Consider the following 19782-nt stretch of genomic DNA (forward strand, 5'->3'; position numbering starts at 1 on the left):
ATTTGAGATGCTACCACCAAGCTGGTACAGATGTATAAAAATCAGCCAGTGGTGGTCTTCATTGCTGTCCCCTTTGAAAAATCCAAAAGACATGGTTAAGTAGATTGATAGAAGTGCCAGGATTAAGGCGTTTCAGAATTCTAGTTCTACTCATACCATTTACTGGTCTTAATGCTTTGCACTTTATTGTGTTTAATTGTGCCTCAAAACATCCTGTGAGATAGGCAAATATCTGTCATATAGAGATACTTGATGAGAAAATCCCGAGCACAGAGTGGTTAACTGATGTGTCCAACTTTACACAGGAAGCTGATGTTCTAGGCTGAGAACCCACATCTGATTTCTAGGCACATGTCTAATATACTAGTGCACCTCCGCCCCCATGCTGTAAGTTATCCATCTGTGCAGTAATATGGGGATAATTACCTACATGCATGTGCCTGTCAACATGTTCAATCTTTCATATTCTCAGGTTATAGATGGGTAAAATGAGACACAGGGTGTAGATGCTTCCTAGGCAGCTCACTTAAACTCTGTTTCCATATCTTTAAAATGGGAATACCTCACATGGATGCCCCGAGGATTAAATTTGTTCTGCAATACAATAGTTCCATGAGCTTTCAACTCCTATTCCTTTTTGTGTTGCATGCCTTTATATTTGTCATAACTTGCATGTGAGACAGAGATATTTGATAAAAGACTTTAAGTAGGGTGTTTTGGGTTTTTTTTTTTAACACCCCCGTTAAGTGGTTTGTAGCTTCAGATATGGAGTCAGTCTCACATATGACACTTCTGCATCTGGTCACGGTATACTTCTGTGAATTGTCGTGAGTGTGGTCACTTTTGATAAAGAGATGTAAAAGCCTGTCAATTTTTTTTTACTTTCAGGGATAAAGTAAGGTCATAAGAAAGGAGTTACTTATTGGAGTGCTATAGGTGACACTTTGATTGTACACTCCTGCAGCATTTAAACTAATCCAGAGGTTCTCAAATTGTGGTCTGTGGACCACCAGTAGTCTGCAAGCTCCATTCAGGTGGTCTACAGATAGTTCTCTCTAAGGTGCGGGCCTGGGCACCTGCACACAAGAGAATGAAGGGCTACCCACCTAATTAGTCGAGCCACACAGCTGTGGCTCCACTAATTAGGTGCCTGGACCCTGGAGAAGACACACATGTAAGGTGAGGTGGTGGCCTTGCGGGGCATAAGGGGTAGGTGGCAGGGGGCAGAGGATGGTGAGAAGAAGGGGTGGGAGCAATTTGCGATGTGCAGGGCTGCGACGGCCAGAGAAAAAGGTGACTTGCCCCAGCTCCAGGGTTGTGGCTGCTGGGGAGAGACGGCTATCCTTCCCAGCCTAAGCTCTGTGGCTGCTGTGGCGAGGGAGCGACCCCCCCCCCCCCTTCCCAGCCACAGCTCGGGGGCTGCTGTGTTGGGGAAGAGAGGGAGAGACCCCCTCCTTCCCAGCCCCAGCTCAGGGGCTGCCATGGCGGGGGAAAGAGGGCACATCCATTGCATTAGAAAGGTAAGACTACTGATACTAAAATATGAGTTCTTGTGTGTTTTTATTTGTAGAACAAAAAAATGTTCATTATTAAGGGTTTTTTATATCGAGTTTTTATCCATAGCACTTTACAATAGCTAGCTAACAGTACAAACAACATTTGGAAAGATCATTAAGTGGTCTGCCGAGACCCTCAGCAATTTTCAAGTGGTCTGCGGGGGGGGAAAAAAGTTTGAGAACCACTGAACTAATCTGTTACACCATCACAACAGGGAATGCAACAATTGACACATGAAGCACACAGTCTGAAGATAGGAATGTTCATTGGTTTTGTTGTTCTGTGACGTTTATGATTATTAGGGAGACCTTACCTCTTTTTCCATACTCTTTCTTGTGGGTTTTAAAAATGTACTCCTAAATTTGAATTTCCTGACTTTTTTCTTTTTTTTTTTTTTAAACAGTTGTCCTTTCCATTATTTCCTTAAAATGTCTTCCTTCCCGTGAAGTTACTTATGCATGTCCTAACCTTTATCTTAGGAAAAGGTTGGTTGGTTGTGCTTTTTTTCGCTTTGGGTTTAAGAATAATGAAAGCTACTCGTTCCATTAGAATTGTGTTTTAAGGTCCTTGATTGGCCACAGGAATATAACTTATGGTTCTCGTGGAGGCAAATTAAAATGCATAGCTCATTATTACTGTTTGTTTGTAGAGCACTAGAATGTGCGTGGAATTTGACAGCTTTTACCTATCTGGTATGCCTACTACGTTTTATAAATCATAATACTTACTTTTTCTAACTTCTTACCCTCAAGTAGTGTGACCAGCCAAACATAAAGTGTGTGTTTCTTGGAAAGGCACCAGTAGCTTTTTAACTAAGATTTAAGTGTAGCATCAGTTTAATATCTGAAACGTCCTCCAGTAAGTGGGGATAGACTCAAATTTCTGACCGCTAAGAGCCTAATAAGATTTCTTAAGTTTTAGTGCATCCTTGGTATTTTCAACTATAATGGCATATCGTGTCCATCAGCAAAACACATCAGATCAAAATTTTTATCTGCCTCCGCAAGCCTTCAACTTATATCTTTTGTGTGAAATCCTGACCCAAATGAAGTCACTGGAAAAACTCCCATTGACTTCAGTGGGGCCATGATTTCACTCTGCATTTGTCTGGAGGGGCTATGATGAGGTGGATTGCTCTATTAGACTTGTTAGAGGAGCACTGTTAAAGTTATTGGGAAAGAGGGAGAGACTTTCAGCACAGGAAATAAGTCAGTAAGAATTTTCAGGTGTGACCAGCATAGGTTCTCATATTGGCAGATAAACATATTTAATCTAGACGTCTTTAATATTACTCTAAAAAATTCATTGGTTTGTCTGAAAGAGTAATCTAACAGTGTGCCTATGCTTTTTGCTTCTTAAAGTATGGATTGATTATGGACAAAACAAATTGGTACACTCCAGAAGATGTAAGACTTTCTGGATGCAGACACTTTGAAGGTGGATCCAGTTAGGCTGACAGTGATTCTCTCTTGGTGGTATTGAGATTTTTGAATGTTCATTTGAAGAGTTTATTCTCTCTTAATTGATGATATAAACTAAAGTTGTGTTTGGGTACATGCACATACTTCAGTAGTCCTGATTTGTTCCTGGCTTTGAGAAATACAGGCCCACTCAAAATAGAGAGAGATTGAAAGTTACCCTGAAAAAAGACTTAAAACGGGCAGGAATCCATATTGGCCATCATAAAGACAACCACTTAATGTACATAGTCTTTCCCGGGATACTTGTCCTAAAGGAAATCTGTTTATCGATTTCAAAATTTGACAGGACCATTTTGCAACTCTAAAACCTGTAACAAAGTTGATTTAAAAATAAAATTATAGCAAACTAGGTTATGGGAATTGCATTTGATTAAATATGATTAAAGGAGCCTAATCCAGCAAATGATGTGGAACTCTTATTGAAGTCAATGGTATCTCTTTGTGTAGAGCAAAATTGGGACTGAGTTGTTAAGTTACAGTAAAAAGAAGTTGAAAAAATCTGTTGTATGCTTTGGGCAGAGTAATTCTTAACCTGGACAATTTAAATACATTTTCAGGTCCTGTATGCCCCAGGGTCATACCTAAATCTGAGGGTTAGTTCATCTGTAACAAACCCACCAGTTTCCTCAGTTTTCATTACCTTTTTAAAACATTTTTGAAAGAACCTAAGAGTATTCTTGCATTGAGAGTGAAATAAAATTCACCTTCATTAGTTTAGTTTATAGTCCAGTCAGGCTTGGTGAAAATACCCGTGCAGAAAATGTATATTTCAAATATATCTATAAGAGTAACATATTTTTAATATTACAGATTTAGAAATGGCTATAGCCTACTGGAATTTAGTACTTAATGGAAGATTTAAATTCCTAGACTTGTGGAACAAATTTTTATTGGTAAGTTTAAACCTTATTATATAATATAAATTGGGCTGCAATAAGTTTGTGGGTTTTTTTAGTGTGGAAGATGAATCCATGTGTATTTAAGTCTTTGAAGAGATCACATAACTTATTTTGACAGAGCATTCTTTTGTGATGCATAGATGTTGAAAGTTTTGGCAAATACTGTAAAAAATTTAGTTGAGGGTGACTTGCATATACTCAGGGATTTAATATTGAATATTCAGACTTTAAAATTAATTTTGTTCATGGTTTTTAAACTCAGATTTTTTTTCCCCAAATAGGAACATCATAAAAGATCAATACCTAAGGATACCTGGAACCTTCTTTTAGACTTCAGTACAATGATAGCAGATGATATGTCTAATTATGATGAGGAAGGTAATATTTACATTTTGTTGCATCAGTTTCTGTGTGTGTGTGTTTTTGTGGATAGTACATTTAGCAGTGTGTCTCTGGGGTAGCAAATCTGTATAGTAACTCGCAAACAGCACGTCTGCGAAACAGTATGTGACTTTTCCTGGGGTTCGAAGCAGTTCTCTGCCACATAGCTGCTGAGGACTAAGCCTACTAGCACAGGTGAAAAAATACTTGTGCTGCCCCTTCCCCAAAGCCAGGAGATTACTTTTTTGTTTTTATTTTTAACATCATCTTCACTCTCCTGCCCCCCAAAAATCAGCTCTTCCCCGCATAAAACAAATTGTCTCCAACTCTACCACACATAAATAAAAATAAATTTACCTACCCAGTTCTTGCTTCCTCCAACAAATCAACTAATGGTGCTTCTCTTCCCCCCCTCCCCCGTGTGCCCCCCCCCCCCCATATCCTTGCATGGCTTCTCTGCTTCTGCTGTTCCTCAGCAGAGGAGCAGGTTTTTTTGTTCTTTAGCCACCAGTTATTGATTTGTCAGCATTTCCGACCTTCTATTTAAATGAAGGTGGGAACGCACACAGAATGAAAGGCCTATGAAGGGGGTAGTATTTAGAATTGGATAATCACTGAGTGCACCGTATTTTCATCCGGTACATTCCTCTAATCTGCAAGGGTTTCTTCAAGACCGGCCGCCTACGGTATCTGCAGTAGCAGCAAATTTTTTGTTTGAAATGTGGTGACGCATGCTGATGTCAGCATCTGAACATGACAGTAATATGGAACCCTGTTGTGAGCGCTAATTATTTTGCTGCTCTTGTACTGTTAGGGCGGTGCGTGCAGTCACGGTTATTAGAATTCCTTCACACTTGCTGCCATTCTGGAGACCCAGATTTGAGTTTTGGTTCTCATTTTGGTCAGCCAGGTGAGATGAGTGCTGTGGAGATTGTGCTGTCTACTCTCCGCCCCCTCAGGCCAATTATCATGTTGATTGGCTCTGAAAGGAGTTTTTGTCCAGTTTTTCTTGGTTTAAAAAAAAAGATGATTGTTATGTAATGGTACCTGAAAAATTTGGTATGTTTAAATTGTGTGTTGGCATGGGGGAGGTCTCAGTTGATGAAAAAAATATTAACCAGATCTTAAATCTCAAGAAACAGAATCAAATGAGGATTATTCATTTAAAACTTTAAACAGGAAAGATAATATGTGAAGAATCTATTTTGATTTAAAGAGGTTTTTTTAAACTGTATAGCTCTACATTGGGGGGGAAGCGGGGGGAAAAGGGGGATTTGTTGACCTGATTTCTTATGAGCTCTTGCTTGTTCTTTGCTTTCAGGGGCATGGCCGGTTCTTATTGATGACTTTGTGGAATTTGCACGCCCTCAAATTGCTGGGACAAAAAGTACGACAGTGTAGCACTAAAGGACCCTTCTAGAATGTACATAGACTGTACAAATAAATACAACGAAAATTGCACAGTCAATTTCTGCTGGCTGGACTGAACTGAAGATCAATCCTCACTATAAGGGTTGAGGGTTGAGACAAACCTTTAAGGATACATCTTGGACCATATCATTCATTCATCTAATGGTGGTTTGGGCTTCTCTTCTAGTCTGAACCACTTTTGCCAGTTATAATTCCAGCATAGTGGATTTCATCATATTTTTGTGGACCACCTTTGTTTACTTTCCCATAAGTCTTAGAAGCTTTATGATGATTATTTTGAGATTTCTGGTTTCGCATAAAGCACAATGCTGTCTTCATGAGACAACTGTGGTTTGGCATCTGCATTATACAGATCAACATCACAAATGTTTTTTTTTTGTTTTGTTTTGTTTTTTTTTTTAAACTCCTTAAATATACACTTTGGGCTAGTTGCAAAGACTATACTGATAGCACTTCCTAGAAGAGTGATATATTTAAGTGTACTGGGTCCGATTTTTTTTTCTTTCATGGCAGTTACAGGTATTGTCTAAGTGAGTTTTGAGTATCTGATTAAAACAATTGTAGAAACAACCAACAAAAACAAGAATGTTGATACTGGGAAATCTAGGTGCCTATATGAAAGGTTTTATTGTATGTCAACTGTCTTTGAAAAGAGTTGAAGTACTACACAACTACTGTGCACTTATAGCACTCCTGGTTTAATATTATAGTCAGCCTCCAGTGAGCTTCATTGAGACACGCTACGTGCATAACAGAATCTAATATTCTCTAGATTATTATCTAATCAGATTTCATTACAGTTTTGAAATGCTTGTCTGTCTGTCCAGGAAGGTGTTTTCATTTGTGTGGAAATCTAAAACTTGAACAATATACTGAATTTGTGTCTTATGTTTTGTACACAATACAGTATTTTAAATTCAGACATGGGTTTTGATGGTTGCGGTATGAAATAACAAATGAACCTGCTTTATAAGAGGGTGGCAAATCTGATACGAATCTGAGTTCTGAAGTGATTATCATGGGCCATTTAAGTTACATTTTTACAACATATAGGTACTGCCTTTATGGACAAAGCCCATTTTCTCAATTACTTACTTTGTTGGGATTTTCACAGGTCATTGTGGTTGCCAATTACAGATATTAAACGTAAAACTTTCTAAAACAAGCATAGATCAGATGCAAAATACTACCCTGGCTTCTTTTGTTTCCTTACATTATTTTGTTGATCACTACTACTTCTATTTGTCTCACTGCACATAACTAAATTAGAACTGATTTCACTTCAAAGCAGGATTTTATCTTGTTGTGTGCTTTTTAACATTACAGGAGCCCTTGAACTGCTTTCATCCTGAAAATGCTTTTTCACTCTTCAGTTGCTGACTTATGAAGAAGAGGCTATTGTTTTCTTGAAATAAAAACTTCTGTAAAACAAGCCAGAAAATGTCAAACGAGGATGTCTTAAAAAAAAAAAAAATTATAGTAATTATTAGGAATAGGGTACTTACTTGAATACTCCAGCCAGTCCCATGTTAAGGTCGTAATTACTGTTGAAATTAGTAAGTGGAACTTGCACTAAAACAGCAGTACACTTATATGCAGATGCTAAAAAGATTTTAGGAAGAATTTAAGTATTAAACTGCTAAAACTTTTACCCTGTGTGCTTTGAAGTTGACTAAAAGGCAGGCTTTCCCTCATAGCAGTGCCCTTTTAATAAAGTCCGGTCATGCATTTATTTCAAGAATACAGTTCTACAAAATGCATTGCAAATTTCTACTCCAGCTGCTGGAATTGGCTATGCCAAAAACGTGTGTGATTTTTATTTTGCTGCTTTCAGTATTTCCTTTTTCAATTTTGTGTAAATATCAATGGGGGACTTGAATTATGAAAACTTTACAAGGTATATATGCGTGCTGTTTTCTGTCTTAAGGGTTTTGGTACAGTTTCAGATTGATTAGTTCAAGTATGCTGTGTTTTGAGATGAGCTCTAATTAGCTTTTATCCCAATACAGATATGACCTTCACAAAAATCTGATATTGGTTAGTGGCATAATGCCATGCTGTTTTTAAAGAATGTTCCTTATGAATGCGAGACCTTTTCAACAAAATAGTGTTGTCATCAGTTTGGTACTACACACTTATAATTACTGTGTAATTATAAAACAAAAATACATTACATAAAGCTTTGGATAATTATGTAGCAGAAAAGTTAAGGTTATTCATGCTGTAATGGCATCTTAGAATTTAACGAAACAAATGACTCTAGTTGGAAACAAGCTTGATTTTAACAGTGTGGTTATTCTAAGGATGAATGCCTGGTTACAGGAAATATTTTGTATTGAAAAGTGCTCAGACATGTGGCCATGTGTTCTTCCTTTATATATGCGTGTGGGGTGTGTTTTGTTTTTTGTTTTGTTTTTTTTTTTTAAAGAATTCAAACAGTTACCTACTTGGATTGCTTTAATTCATAAGTGCTTAAGTCCTCAATTTGATAATGATATCCCCTTAATGGATCAGTTTCATTTTGCCAAATGTCAAAAAATGGGTTAAACACTTAAAATTTGTAATCTGTTTTTTATACATTAAAAATGTACAAGATTAGACGTGCCCTGATATAAAATACTTAAGATCAAGATTATATTTAGTAAAGAACATCATCTGCATATCTCTGTAAGTTCAATGTAATTTCTTACAAATCCCTCTCATTACCAACAGAGGCAATAAAGCTCCAGTGAAATTGCCATGACTAAATCTTCTCATGCATTGTTTTAGTGTATTGTTTGTAAAACTTTTTTCTAGACTTTTAAAAAAATATGGAATACTATGTCCTGAATAAAACGTGCACTAAACGGCAAGCTTTTGGGGGGGCGGAAAAGATCTAAGAACTGATGCAACATCTTGCCTGCCACTTAATCTAAATGTTTACAGCTACAAAATGGAGCTATTTTTATCCAGCTATGCTGCATTGACATTAACTAGAGTGTGATGGACAATACCATAAGTACATGCAGTGTACTTTGTTTAAATATGGCTGGTTTGAAGACTACAGTATATAAGTAAATGACTTTTTTTTATTGAGCAACCTGTTATTAAATAAAGTAACTTATGAATTGCTTCAAAACTGTTTTACAATGAAATCCTTACTGAGAAATCCTTATTTAAGAAAGATATAATTTTTTAAAAATACGTTTAATAAACTTTTGTCATTCACACTTATTTATATAATTTTGCAAGAAGTCTCTGTAGATTTTATTTGAGCATGATACATTGACTGTCATTAGGTTTTTAAATACTTGGTGCCAATAGCTTATCTGACCTCTACAGAAATCTAATAAAAGGCATACTTGGGAGAAAGTTAGATTTCATCTGGAAAAGTTTTATTTTGTATGTTAATAGGAACACTTACTTGTGGTGTCATGTTAGTATCAGTAAACACTTAATTGGAGAGAACTCCCATTTTTAAATAGAAAGTATTCATTGGCTGTTAATTTCCAATTCAATTAAAAATCTATGAGCGATTAGCAAATTGTAAAGCCAGAAGGGACCATTGTAATGATCCATTGTGACCTTCTGCATAGCACAGGTCAGAGAACCTCACTTATTCCTCAAGCCTTTCTGTCTGAGCATATCTTTTAGAACGAGAGTCTTGGTTTAAAGATCTTCAAGTGATGGAGAATCCATCACATCCCTTGGTAAGCTGTTCCCAGGTTTCCAACAGGCTCTTGTTTAAAAAATAAAATAATTCCTTATTTCTATTCTGAAGTTGTCTAGTTTAGCTTCCAAGCATTTGAGCTCATTATGCCCTTATATGATAGAGCCATTTACTACCAGAAATCTTTCACCCGTAGGTACTTGCAGACCATGATTAAGTCACTTCTCAGCCTTCTCTCAGATCTGAAAAGGGATAACGGTGTGCACTGGTGTCTTTATTTTAAAAGAGATGCTTTAAAGAAGAAACGTCCTGATACTCTGCCTTTTTTTAACAGTATTAGCTTTTTAGCAGAGTTTAATGTGGCTTCGGTGTTGAAAGGTGTCTTCAAATCCTTCTGTCACATATACTGGAAAAAAATAAGAGACCAAGGCACCAGTAAGTGCTTTGGGATGAGAAGTGTCTTTCTGTTCTGTGTATGTACAATGCCGAGCCCAGCAGGGCTCTGGTCCATCACTAGGGCTCCTAGGTGCCACAATAGTACAAATATTTTCTATAGTAGAACCTAGCTAGTGGTGGCAATGGGAGGTAAATGGGATACGAGGCAATCCTTTCTTTCCTTGGTTCTAGTGAGCTGGGAATGTGCTTCCCTAGGAGTCTGGTACCATTTTGCAAATGGAGCCATATAAGACCTCGATGTAAGTGAAGCTTGATGATTCTTAGGTTATCTCAAATGTGTTTTCTCAGGCTCTTCTCATTTTAGCCAATGACATTCCAGACCTTAGTCTTCTCTTCAGGATGACTCTGGTGATTCTTCTAGCCCTGTTGTTCGTGGGAGCCGGCTTTCCCTTTTCCCATGTGTAGGGAGTATCCGTAAGAAATATATTTTAAAAAACAAAAACAACCATGAGCGTTAACTTTGCATCACATAAATGGCAAGTGAAAAATCTGTCTAACTGAGCCAAAGATTTCCAATAATTAGCATTTGTAGTTCTGCCTTCTCTCCCCTTTGTGCCCAACAAAGCTTTTATGGCATTCAAACAAAGGAATGTCAAAAAAGGCAACGGGAACAATCCGACTTCCTGAGAGCTCCTGCTGTTAATGAAAGATAACACTAACTAAATAGGTGAAAATCATGCAGCAACTGATACTTAATGTAATTGAGTTGGCTGTGCACATGCATGTGCCCTTGTCCTGTGTTCTATTTTGCACTCCCATTATGGAATGAGTGGGGAGTTTATTTGAAGATTGATCTTGGTGCATGATGGCTGAAACTGGATTGACAAAAACATAGTTGTCAGTCCAGTAATGGTTAGTGAAAAGAGGCCTGCGGAGGTTTCCTCTCCTTCAGCCCAGGAAGTGATCATAGTCCAGATCATAGTGTCCTGACAATTAGAACCCTGACAGTGGGTCCCTTTTGCCAAGGAGGCTTCAAGGGTACAAGTTTTAATCTATGGACCTATCATATGAATCCATCATATGGACCCACGGGCTGGACGCCCTTGAAGAATTCCACCTGGATTTCAACAATTTCCACCCCAACATTAACCTCAGCCTGGACCAGTCCACACAAGAGATCCACTTCCTGGACACTACAGTGCAAATAAGTGATGGTCACATAAACACCACCCTATACCGGAAACCTACTGACCGCTATTCCTACCTACATGCGTCCAGCTTCCATCCAGGACACATCACACGATGCATCGTCTACAGCCAAGCCCTAAGATACAACCAAATTTGCTCCAGTCCCTCAGATAGAGACAAACACCTACAAGATCTTTATCAAGCATTCTTAAAACTACAGTACTCATGTGGGCAAATGAGGAAACAGATTGACAGAGCAAGGTGCGTACCCAGAAATCACCTACTACAGGACAGGTCCAACAAGGAAAATAACAGAACACCACTAGCCATCACCTACAGCCCCCAGCTAACACCTCTTGAGCACATTATCTACAATCTACAACCTATTCTGGAAATCTTACAGACCTTGGGAGACAGACCAGTCCTCGCTTACAGACAGTCCCCGAACCTGAAGCAAATACTCACCAGGAACTATGCATCACACCACAGAAACACTAACCCAGGAAGCAATCCCTGAAACAAACCTCGTTGCCTACTCTGTCCCCATATCTACTCTAGTGACACCATCAAAGGACCCAACCACATCAGCCACACCATCAGGGGCTCATTCACCTGCACGTCTAATAATGTGATATATGCCATCATGTGCCAGCAATGCCCCTCTACCATGTACATTGGCCAAACCAGACAGTCCCTATGTAAAAGAATAAATGGACACAAATCGGACATCAGGAATGGTAATATACAGAAGCCCATAGGAGAACAATTCAATCTTCCTGGACATTCTAGAACAAATTTAAAAGGAGCTATACTTGAACAAAAAAACTTCAGAAATAGACTTCAAAGAGAAACAGCAGAACTAAAATTCATTTGCAAATTTAACACCATTAATTTGGGCTTGAAGAGGGAGTGGCTGGCTCATTACAAAAGCAGCTTTGCCTCTCCTGGAATTGACACCTCATCTATCAATGGGAGTGGACTACATCCACCCTGATCGAACTGGCCCTGTCAACACTGGTTCTCCACTTGCGAGGTAACTCCCTTCCCTTCATGTGTCATTATGTCATGCCTGCATCTGTAATTTTCACTCCATGCATCTGAAGAAGTGGTGTTTTACCCATGAAAGCTTATGCCCAAATAAATCTGTTAGTCTTTAAGGTGTCACCAGACTCCTTGAAGTTTTAATCTAGTTAACCAGTATTACTGCATGTGCCTTTACTCTCTGCACCTCTCCCAAAGATTGGGCTGAAGACTGAAAATCTTGACATCTCCAGATAAAACATGTTGACACTTCAAACAGTCAGCGTTCCAGACTTGGTTTGCCTTCAGAGCAGTGGTTCTCAACTGGGGCTATCTGTACCCCTGGGAGTATGCAGAGGGGGGTACATCTTCCAGGGGGTATATCAACTCATATCGATATTTGCCTAGTTTTAAAACAAAGCACTAGCAAAGTCAGTACAAAATAAAATTTCCTGCAATGACTTGTTTATACTGCTCTACAGACTATACACTGTCAGTACAATAGTTCTATTCCAATTGATTTATTGTATAATATGGTTAAAAATGAGTCAACAATTTTTCAGTAATAGTGTGCTGTCATTTTTGTCTCATTTTTGTAAGCAAGTAGATTTTAAGTGAGGTGAAACGTGGGGGTACCCACATCAGACTCCCGAAAGGGGTACAGTCGTCTGGAGAGGTTGAGAGCCACTGCTTTACAGAGCACAGGACAGAAACTAGATAACGACTTTCCTCATTAAACTGAAAAATGGAGGGGGCCCCATGGTGAAAGGCAGGGACAGCTCAGACTCATGGCTCTGAAAAAGGTGGGGAAGGGAGGTTTGAAGGGCAGGGCTCGCTACTTCCCTGTCTGTCCCAGCTAAAATGATGGTCTAGAAAAACAACAGGAAGTCAGAGCTGATTATTTGCATTGTCATAGCACTTAGGAGCCTCAGTCACTGACCAGGACCTCCCTCTGCTAGGCGTTGCTCCAACAACAAAAAGTTCCTGCCTCAAAATGCTTAAAGCATAGAACAGATTAGCAGCAGATTAAATGGAAGCCTTCATCTCTCCAATGTCACAATATCTTTCTTCTGTAAAGTAGCTCCCTTCCTGCCCCTGGGTGTCCTTGCAGGCAGGTCCCAGAAGCCTTGTCTTTTGTGACCTCTCTGCTCTCCGGCTTCTAATGATGCCTTTTGACAACTATTTCTGGGTGTGTTGCTTGCTGCGGGCAAAGACTTGATGCGCACTTTCAATAATGGGCTCTTTTGGCCTATTTAACAGGTCCTTAGTTACCTTTTGTATCAGGCTGACAGGGTTGCCTTTCGCCAGGCCTCTGCGATGTCCTCAATCAGAAATTTCTCTGTCTTCCAGTTTTGTTTAACTTTTTCTCCCTTTGTTGAAATGTTTTAAATCTGCATGTGAGTGGCAGTTCAGATATTGTTCCTCCTTTGATGTCAGTAATTTTGTTTGTGATCGTTAATTTTGCATGTGCCAGAGCGCACGGCTTTTTAACTTCAAGCGTTTTCGCGTTGGAGTGTGTTACAGACGAGGCCTTTTCTCGCATGCTTACGTGCCTCGTTAGCCCATTCATCTCCTAACTTCGTTTGAACTCTCTACTGCTAGTAGTAGTAGTAAAACTCCCAGTAGTAATATTTTGGACATTATGAAGCATTTCTACCCCGCTGAGCCAGACAATGGTTTTCCTGGGTGGGACTTTGTGTGGGTGTGTTGTGATCAGACCCACTCAAATAATTTGTAGCTCATATGGAGATGTCTGTAATCCTGTGTCTGGAAAGGTCTCTAGTTCGTGAATAGGGGAGCTACTTCTCCGGCCCTCCTCCTCGGGGAAGTGTCCAGAGCTTTAGGTTAAGTGACATTGTCTAGGGTGCTCTATTGTCCAGCAAAGTCCCATACAATCATGTCCTGGGTTGAAATATCATGACTAAGGACTTGTCTACACTGGCACTTCACAGCGTTGCAACTTTCTCGCTCAGGGGAGTGAAAAAACACCCCCCTGAGAGCTGCAAGTTTCCGCACTGTAAAGCGCCAGTGTAGACAGGGCCCCAGCTCTGGGAGCTATTCCCTTTGGGGAGGTGGCTCTCTCCCAGCACTCTGCTATGACTACACAAGTCACGTTAAAGTGCTTCCGTGGCAGCGCTTCCCCGTTGCCAGGGTAGACTAGCCCTAAGGCTGCCTGAGGTGCTCAGGTGGCCCCCGGACCCCAGCGCACCAGCTGCTGCAGAAGTCACAGAAAGTCACGGAGTCCGTAACCTCCATGAAAAACACAAAGCCTTAATCATGAACAAAGTTGATTTTCAAATAGTCTTCAAAGATTGATTGAAGACGAGCTAGAACATTCAGTGCCTCTGACGCTGGGGGAAGGTAATTTTTTTTTCTTCAGTTCTACAACTGTTGCAGTATAGCTGGATTTATGTATGTCCAGCATTTGCTAGCTGGTTGGTTTCCTGAAGTTGGGCTCTTAGAGATGGTTTCCTTCCTCTTCTCCCCGCTAGGGTTCTTCTCTTGATGCTGGGCTATAGACCTACAACTATTCCCCTTGTGGTGCTATACAGGGGCAACCAACAGGTGTAGGGATTGCCTCAATCAGTCATATTGAAGACAAAGAAGTGATGCTGGAGAAGAGTGCGTGTGTACGGGGGAGGCGGAAGAGGGGGTCTGAAACTATAGGTCTCTACCTTTGCTTTGCTAAAGTTTTACTGTCAAAAGGAGTTAAAGCCGAGTAAAAATGATATGAGTTTCTGCCTTATGCTACCATTTGCTAAACAAGAGGGGAGCCATAGCTCAGGGGTTTGCTGGAGCATTGGTCTGCTACACCCAGGGTTGTGAGTTCAATCCTTGAGGGTGCTATTTAGGGTTCTGGGGCAGGGGGCTGGACTAGATGACCTCCTGAGATGCTATGATGCCGAAGAGGAAGGAGCAAGGTGGTCTCCCCTTCAAGGAGGGTGCAGAGGGAGCTTGGCATAGACATCTCCTAGTTGAACATTCTTTCCCATTCTTCACAATGTTTTTGGTACTCACAGATCACGTACCTCCTCCCATTCCATATGTCACGGGGTAGAGAGGGAAAGGGAAATACTTGAATGTTGATGCCCAATCAAGCAAGAGCCTGCCACCGACGTTGGACTATGAGCCATCCTTCCACCTTGAGGCATGCTTAAAGACCAAACCGTACATACCTTGAGCACACTGTTCTCACCGTGGTAAGATACTAGTAAACTGGCCATTTTGTATTGCCTCACGCAAATGCTACGTGCTGTAGTTTCCTAAAAAATCAAGTTTTAAAGCACGGTCTAACTCCCACAGCAAAAAGTTTCCCGTACTGATGAGTCAGTAAGAGCGAGGCCCAAAGAAAATGAAAAACAGAGGGGCAAGAATGAGATACGGTACAAAGTCTTCCTTCATTAAAGACAGTCTTTCTACTGCCTAAGTATCACTTGTCCTGCCTCGCAGCACTGTTATTTCTCTAGCCAACCCCCTCACCCCCAATTCGTACACAACTAATGGGACGCTTTCACAAAAGACTACAGTGAGCCGGCCAGCCTAACCTAACCCAACACAAGTTTATGACTCCCTGCCATGTGGCCCGCAGCATCCTTTGCATTTTCCCTGTACCCCGCCCCCCCACCCCCAGAGATGCTCTTGCTGTCTCATGGGACATGCTGCTGCAGTTGGCCATGCCAGCCGTGGCCGGCTTCCGCTACACCTGAAAGTGAAGGCTGAGGGGAAAAGGGCTGACAAAGCGCAGACAAGTGGGTCAGCCAAGAGCTGGCCTGGGGCACTCTGCCCATGCTGCCTTTGACCACCTGGAGACATGAACATGGTGGAGGGTTTGAGCCGCCTCCCTCTTGCTGCGCATGTGCAGACTACGTTGGGGGGGTGGGAGCATGTTCTACCAGCTGCATGGTAGGCGCCTCATCCATTTCCCTGCAGAAGCCTCTGATGCAGGCTGCTGGGGGCATTTCAGGCCTCGGAGAAGAGGTGCTGTGGCCGAAACAACACACTCCCTAGTCAAATGGTAGCCTTTGAAGGGGGGAAAAAATGCCCTGTGTGTCCCGGCAGGCCCTGCATCAACCTTAGCCCTGGGTACAGGGATAACTAGAGTCTTTGTGGGCCCCCCCCCAACCCCAGACTCTCACTTGACCTGGGGCAGTGACATGGGCTTGGGGGGGGGGGGCAGCTCTTGGGCACTGCTGCCCAGGACAGGTGGAGGGTCTGGGGTGCCAACAGCTGCCGCGGCTCCCACTACAACCTAGATTGCCCATAATGTCCCACTTCTGGCCAGGACGGTCCTCTTTTTAAGCCTTGCCTCGACCTCTGAACTTTTTTTGGTGGAAGTGGGCAGCTGTCCCGTTTGTGCAAAGGAGACAAATGCCCACTTTAGCCAAAAGCCCGTAGGAGAACACTTCAATCTTCCTGGACATTCTAGAACAAATTTAAAAGGAGCTCTACTTGGGTGATGCTTCAGACGGAAGAGGAGGGCAGAGGGGGGCCACCTCTGCCCCGCCCCGAGCCCCTTTCCTCCTCCAGGTACTAGGTTAACCCCCCTCCCTTCCCCCCAAGCCTCTGTAGGGGAGGCAGGTAGTGCAAGAACTCCGGTGGCAATTCCAGATCGGGGTGGGTAATCGGTGCCTGTATAAGACAAAGGCCCCAGGATCTGGTCACCCTAGTGCTGGCATGGGAGCCTGGCAATGCCTCTCTTCCCATTCCCGGCTGTTGCAATCTTCGGTGGGTACTATGGTCTGCTTTGGGCTTGGCCTGTGGGGAAGGGACAGGCAGGGCAAAGCTTTGCTCTCAGCGTGAAAGGCAGGGGCAGCATTTGATAGCACAGGGCTGGAGGCCACATTCCCCACATACATGGTAAGGGACCAAAGACCTGTGTGACCACTTCCTCTCCTCCCTGCCCAAGCCCCAGCACCATTGTTTCAGGAGCTCACGTACAGTGCTACCCCAGCAGCTTCACGCCGAGGGGTTACTTAGTGCCAGCCAGCTGTGCGCTGCCCTGCGTGCAGGGGAAAGCAGACCCATGAACTTGGAGCAGCACCCCCGCCCTGCCCAGCCACCTGTGTCCTGGGCCATTTCAATGCGTGCCCATCTCCACCTTCTGCTTACCCGCAGCGTGACCCTGTTCCCTTCCCACCCCACCTCAGACCTTTCCTCCCCCTTTTCTTCCTCACAGTGCCCCCCCTTCGCTCTCTCAGTCACATATCACTTATGGGGTCTCACCCTTAAAAATCACCCCCCCTTCACCATCCTCCAGGCTCCCGAGTCAACAAACCAGGCACAACCGTCTGTCACTGCTTCTTTGCTGCACAGTCACCCCCCCTTCAGTTTGTCTATTTAGACCATAAGCTGTTCCCAGCCCAGTCAATCACTTACAGGCCCACTTCTACTTGGGCCTGCTCTGTACTATTGCAATACAAACAAACAACAGGCTGGCCTCCGGCCCCGTATCACTGCTGAATGCGCCTTCGCATGGGAGATCTCATCTCTCCCACTTCTAATATTAGCTCCCTCTGTCTTCCCTGGTTTCAGAGTAACAGCCGTGCTAGTCTGTATTCACAAAAAGAAAAGGAGGACTTGTGGCACCTTAGAGACTAACCAATTTATTTGAGCCTAAGCTTTCGTGAGCTACAGCTCACTTCATCGGTTTGAGAGCGTGCGGCACAAGCTGTCAGCATAGTCTGGGTGGTATGTAGATTGTAATGGATTTTTTACCTTCAGTCCTTTCAGTACGATGTCCATCTGTTTGCATTTGGAAAGGAAGATGATGTCTGTCTGTATCTGTACAAGTTTTTTCATGCAGTTGATAGATTTCCACTCCATGCAGCTAAATGCAGTGCCTTGCATAATGACAGGTTTCCAAGTAACAGCCGTGTTAGAGTGAGCTGTAGCTCACGAAAGCTTATGCTCAAATAAATTGGTTAGTGTCTAAGGTGCCACAAGTCCTCCTTTTCTTTTTTCAGTCTTCCCTGTGAGCTTTAGGGTTTTGTTTACTCTGGAGCAGCCTCTGGCCCAAGGCGGTGTGTGTGTGTGTGGACAGCTCCCAGTCACTTATCAGCTCAAATGTTGCCATTGGTAATTTGCGTCACATGTGGCCCTGAAGTCTCCTCTCTCTGTCTCCAGTTCATTACCATCCAATTTACTACCTCTACTGCTATCTTTATCCACCCCTTTACCTATGCTGCCGGCCTTACCCATACTTCTCCCCTTTATAAAATGAAAGCACATCCTACTGGGATATACCGTGGTTCAAAAGTTTAGGGCACCTGCTCATTAGTATTTGGGTAAGGGAAAAACCCTCACCCCCATTAAGATGGAAGAGTTCATGATTTTTTTTTTTGTCTTTGTTGTATAGTAAGATGCTATTTACATGCAATTCATAGGCTGCCACTTCCACCATTTAGCTCTCTTAACATTACAGAAGAACTAGGCTATATTTTGAAGATTCTCTCAGCAGTCAATTTCCTCTGCTTTGTTTAAAAAAATGAAGTGTGGCATTTCCAGCAATTGCAAAATTTATAATACTGTCCAGAGTGGCACCTGCATAATTTGCTTTTATTGACAGCCTTGCCTACTGTAATGATCACCAATTCAGGCTCTAATTCACAGTTGGCTTGGTTGCTTTATAAGCCTACCATGTGACTTCATCTAAGCCATCTTGAGTGGTCATCTAGCACTGGTTTTCTCTGTTCCATTACGCAATCCTGGCACAAGGATTGCAAATAAAGCTTCACCCTTGTTACTCCTGTCAGCTGGAACAGTTTTCACAGATCTCCTCTTCTCCTTCTACGCATCTTAAAATTCAACCTGAAATCAAAGTTTCTATAGGATATACAGTTCTTGAGCAGAGGGATAATTTGCATGAAAGATGCAATATAAAATAAGGCTGAAGGACTCAGCTATCAGACAACAAAACTTCTCTGTTACAATTCTTGGATGCTGATTTGTGGCTACCAGAAAAATTAGCAGCTCCAAGTTGAAGGATGTGCTGAAGATTCCCTTTGGTGTAGGTGCACCTATAGGCTGTTGAGATTTAAGATTTTAAAGTAACTTTCACAATAGCTCAAAGGCAATTTAAAGACAGAACTGTGGTTATGAAATCATGATCATAAATGGTGGAGTATAAATGCATCAAAATATACATAATTCAAAGCTAATTACACAATTAAAAACAAACCAGCCCAGCTAAAAGTGAAAGTTTTATTTAATAAATATAATTTCCATGAACTATTTAAAAACAACTTCACTAACAGAACTGTACATTTAACCCCCTGTATTAACTCTGCTGTCAAATCAGAACATTAGAGGCAGCATTGTGTTTGAGGTCTGAAATTTTTTGTACTAATTATCGCTAGTTTCCCGTTGTTAATGCCCATTACTGTCTAACCGTATCAATTGCAACACAGCAGCCAGTACTTCTTGCATGAGTATCATTCAAGTCTCCCCCCCCCCCCCCAACAAGCAGCACTTGATCATGCTTTTCTTAAGGAGGGGGGGGGAGAAGAGTTAAGATGATTCACTGTTTCTACATGTGCATAAGAATTGAAGCATTTAATGGGACCATAATTAAGCATTTTTCTTAAAAATATACTCTTTGGTGTAGTAATGACATTTTATTTATACCTGAAACAGTCTCATTTTTAAAGTATTCTGCCCGTGCTTCTTAAATATACACATGCAACGTATTATGATTTATCCCACGGCCAAGATAAGAAAAATACAATCAACCAGGCTCCTTTGACATACGAAACAATTTCCTTTAAAAATGTTGACTATAAAG

General features: G+C 41.7%; 1 protein-coding gene across 2 annotated transcripts in view; it reads left to right on the plus strand.

Annotated features, from left to right (window-relative positions):
- The window catches only part of DCUN1D1 (defective in cullin neddylation 1 domain containing 1), a 41356-nt gene extending 33177 nt beyond the window's left edge, over positions 1–8179 (plus strand). For both annotated transcript variants that reach the window (XM_074963504.1, XM_074963503.1), the window contains 3 exons: positions 3849–3931; positions 4219–4315; positions 5640–8179. In XM_074963504.1, coding sequence (XP_074819605.1) covers positions 3849–3931; positions 4219–4315; positions 5640–5719 — 260 coding nt within the window. In that variant the 3' untranslated portion in view covers positions 5720–8179. The remainder of the gene's footprint in view (positions 1–3848; positions 3932–4218; positions 4316–5639) is intronic.
- Positions 8180–19782: the final 11603 nt, after the last annotated feature.

The sequence above is a fragment of the Natator depressus genome, chromosome 9 (assembly GCF_965152275.1).
Source record: "Natator depressus isolate rNatDep1 chromosome 9, rNatDep2.hap1, whole genome shotgun sequence".
Lineage (NCBI taxonomy): Eukaryota > Metazoa > Chordata > Testudines > Cheloniidae > Natator > Natator depressus.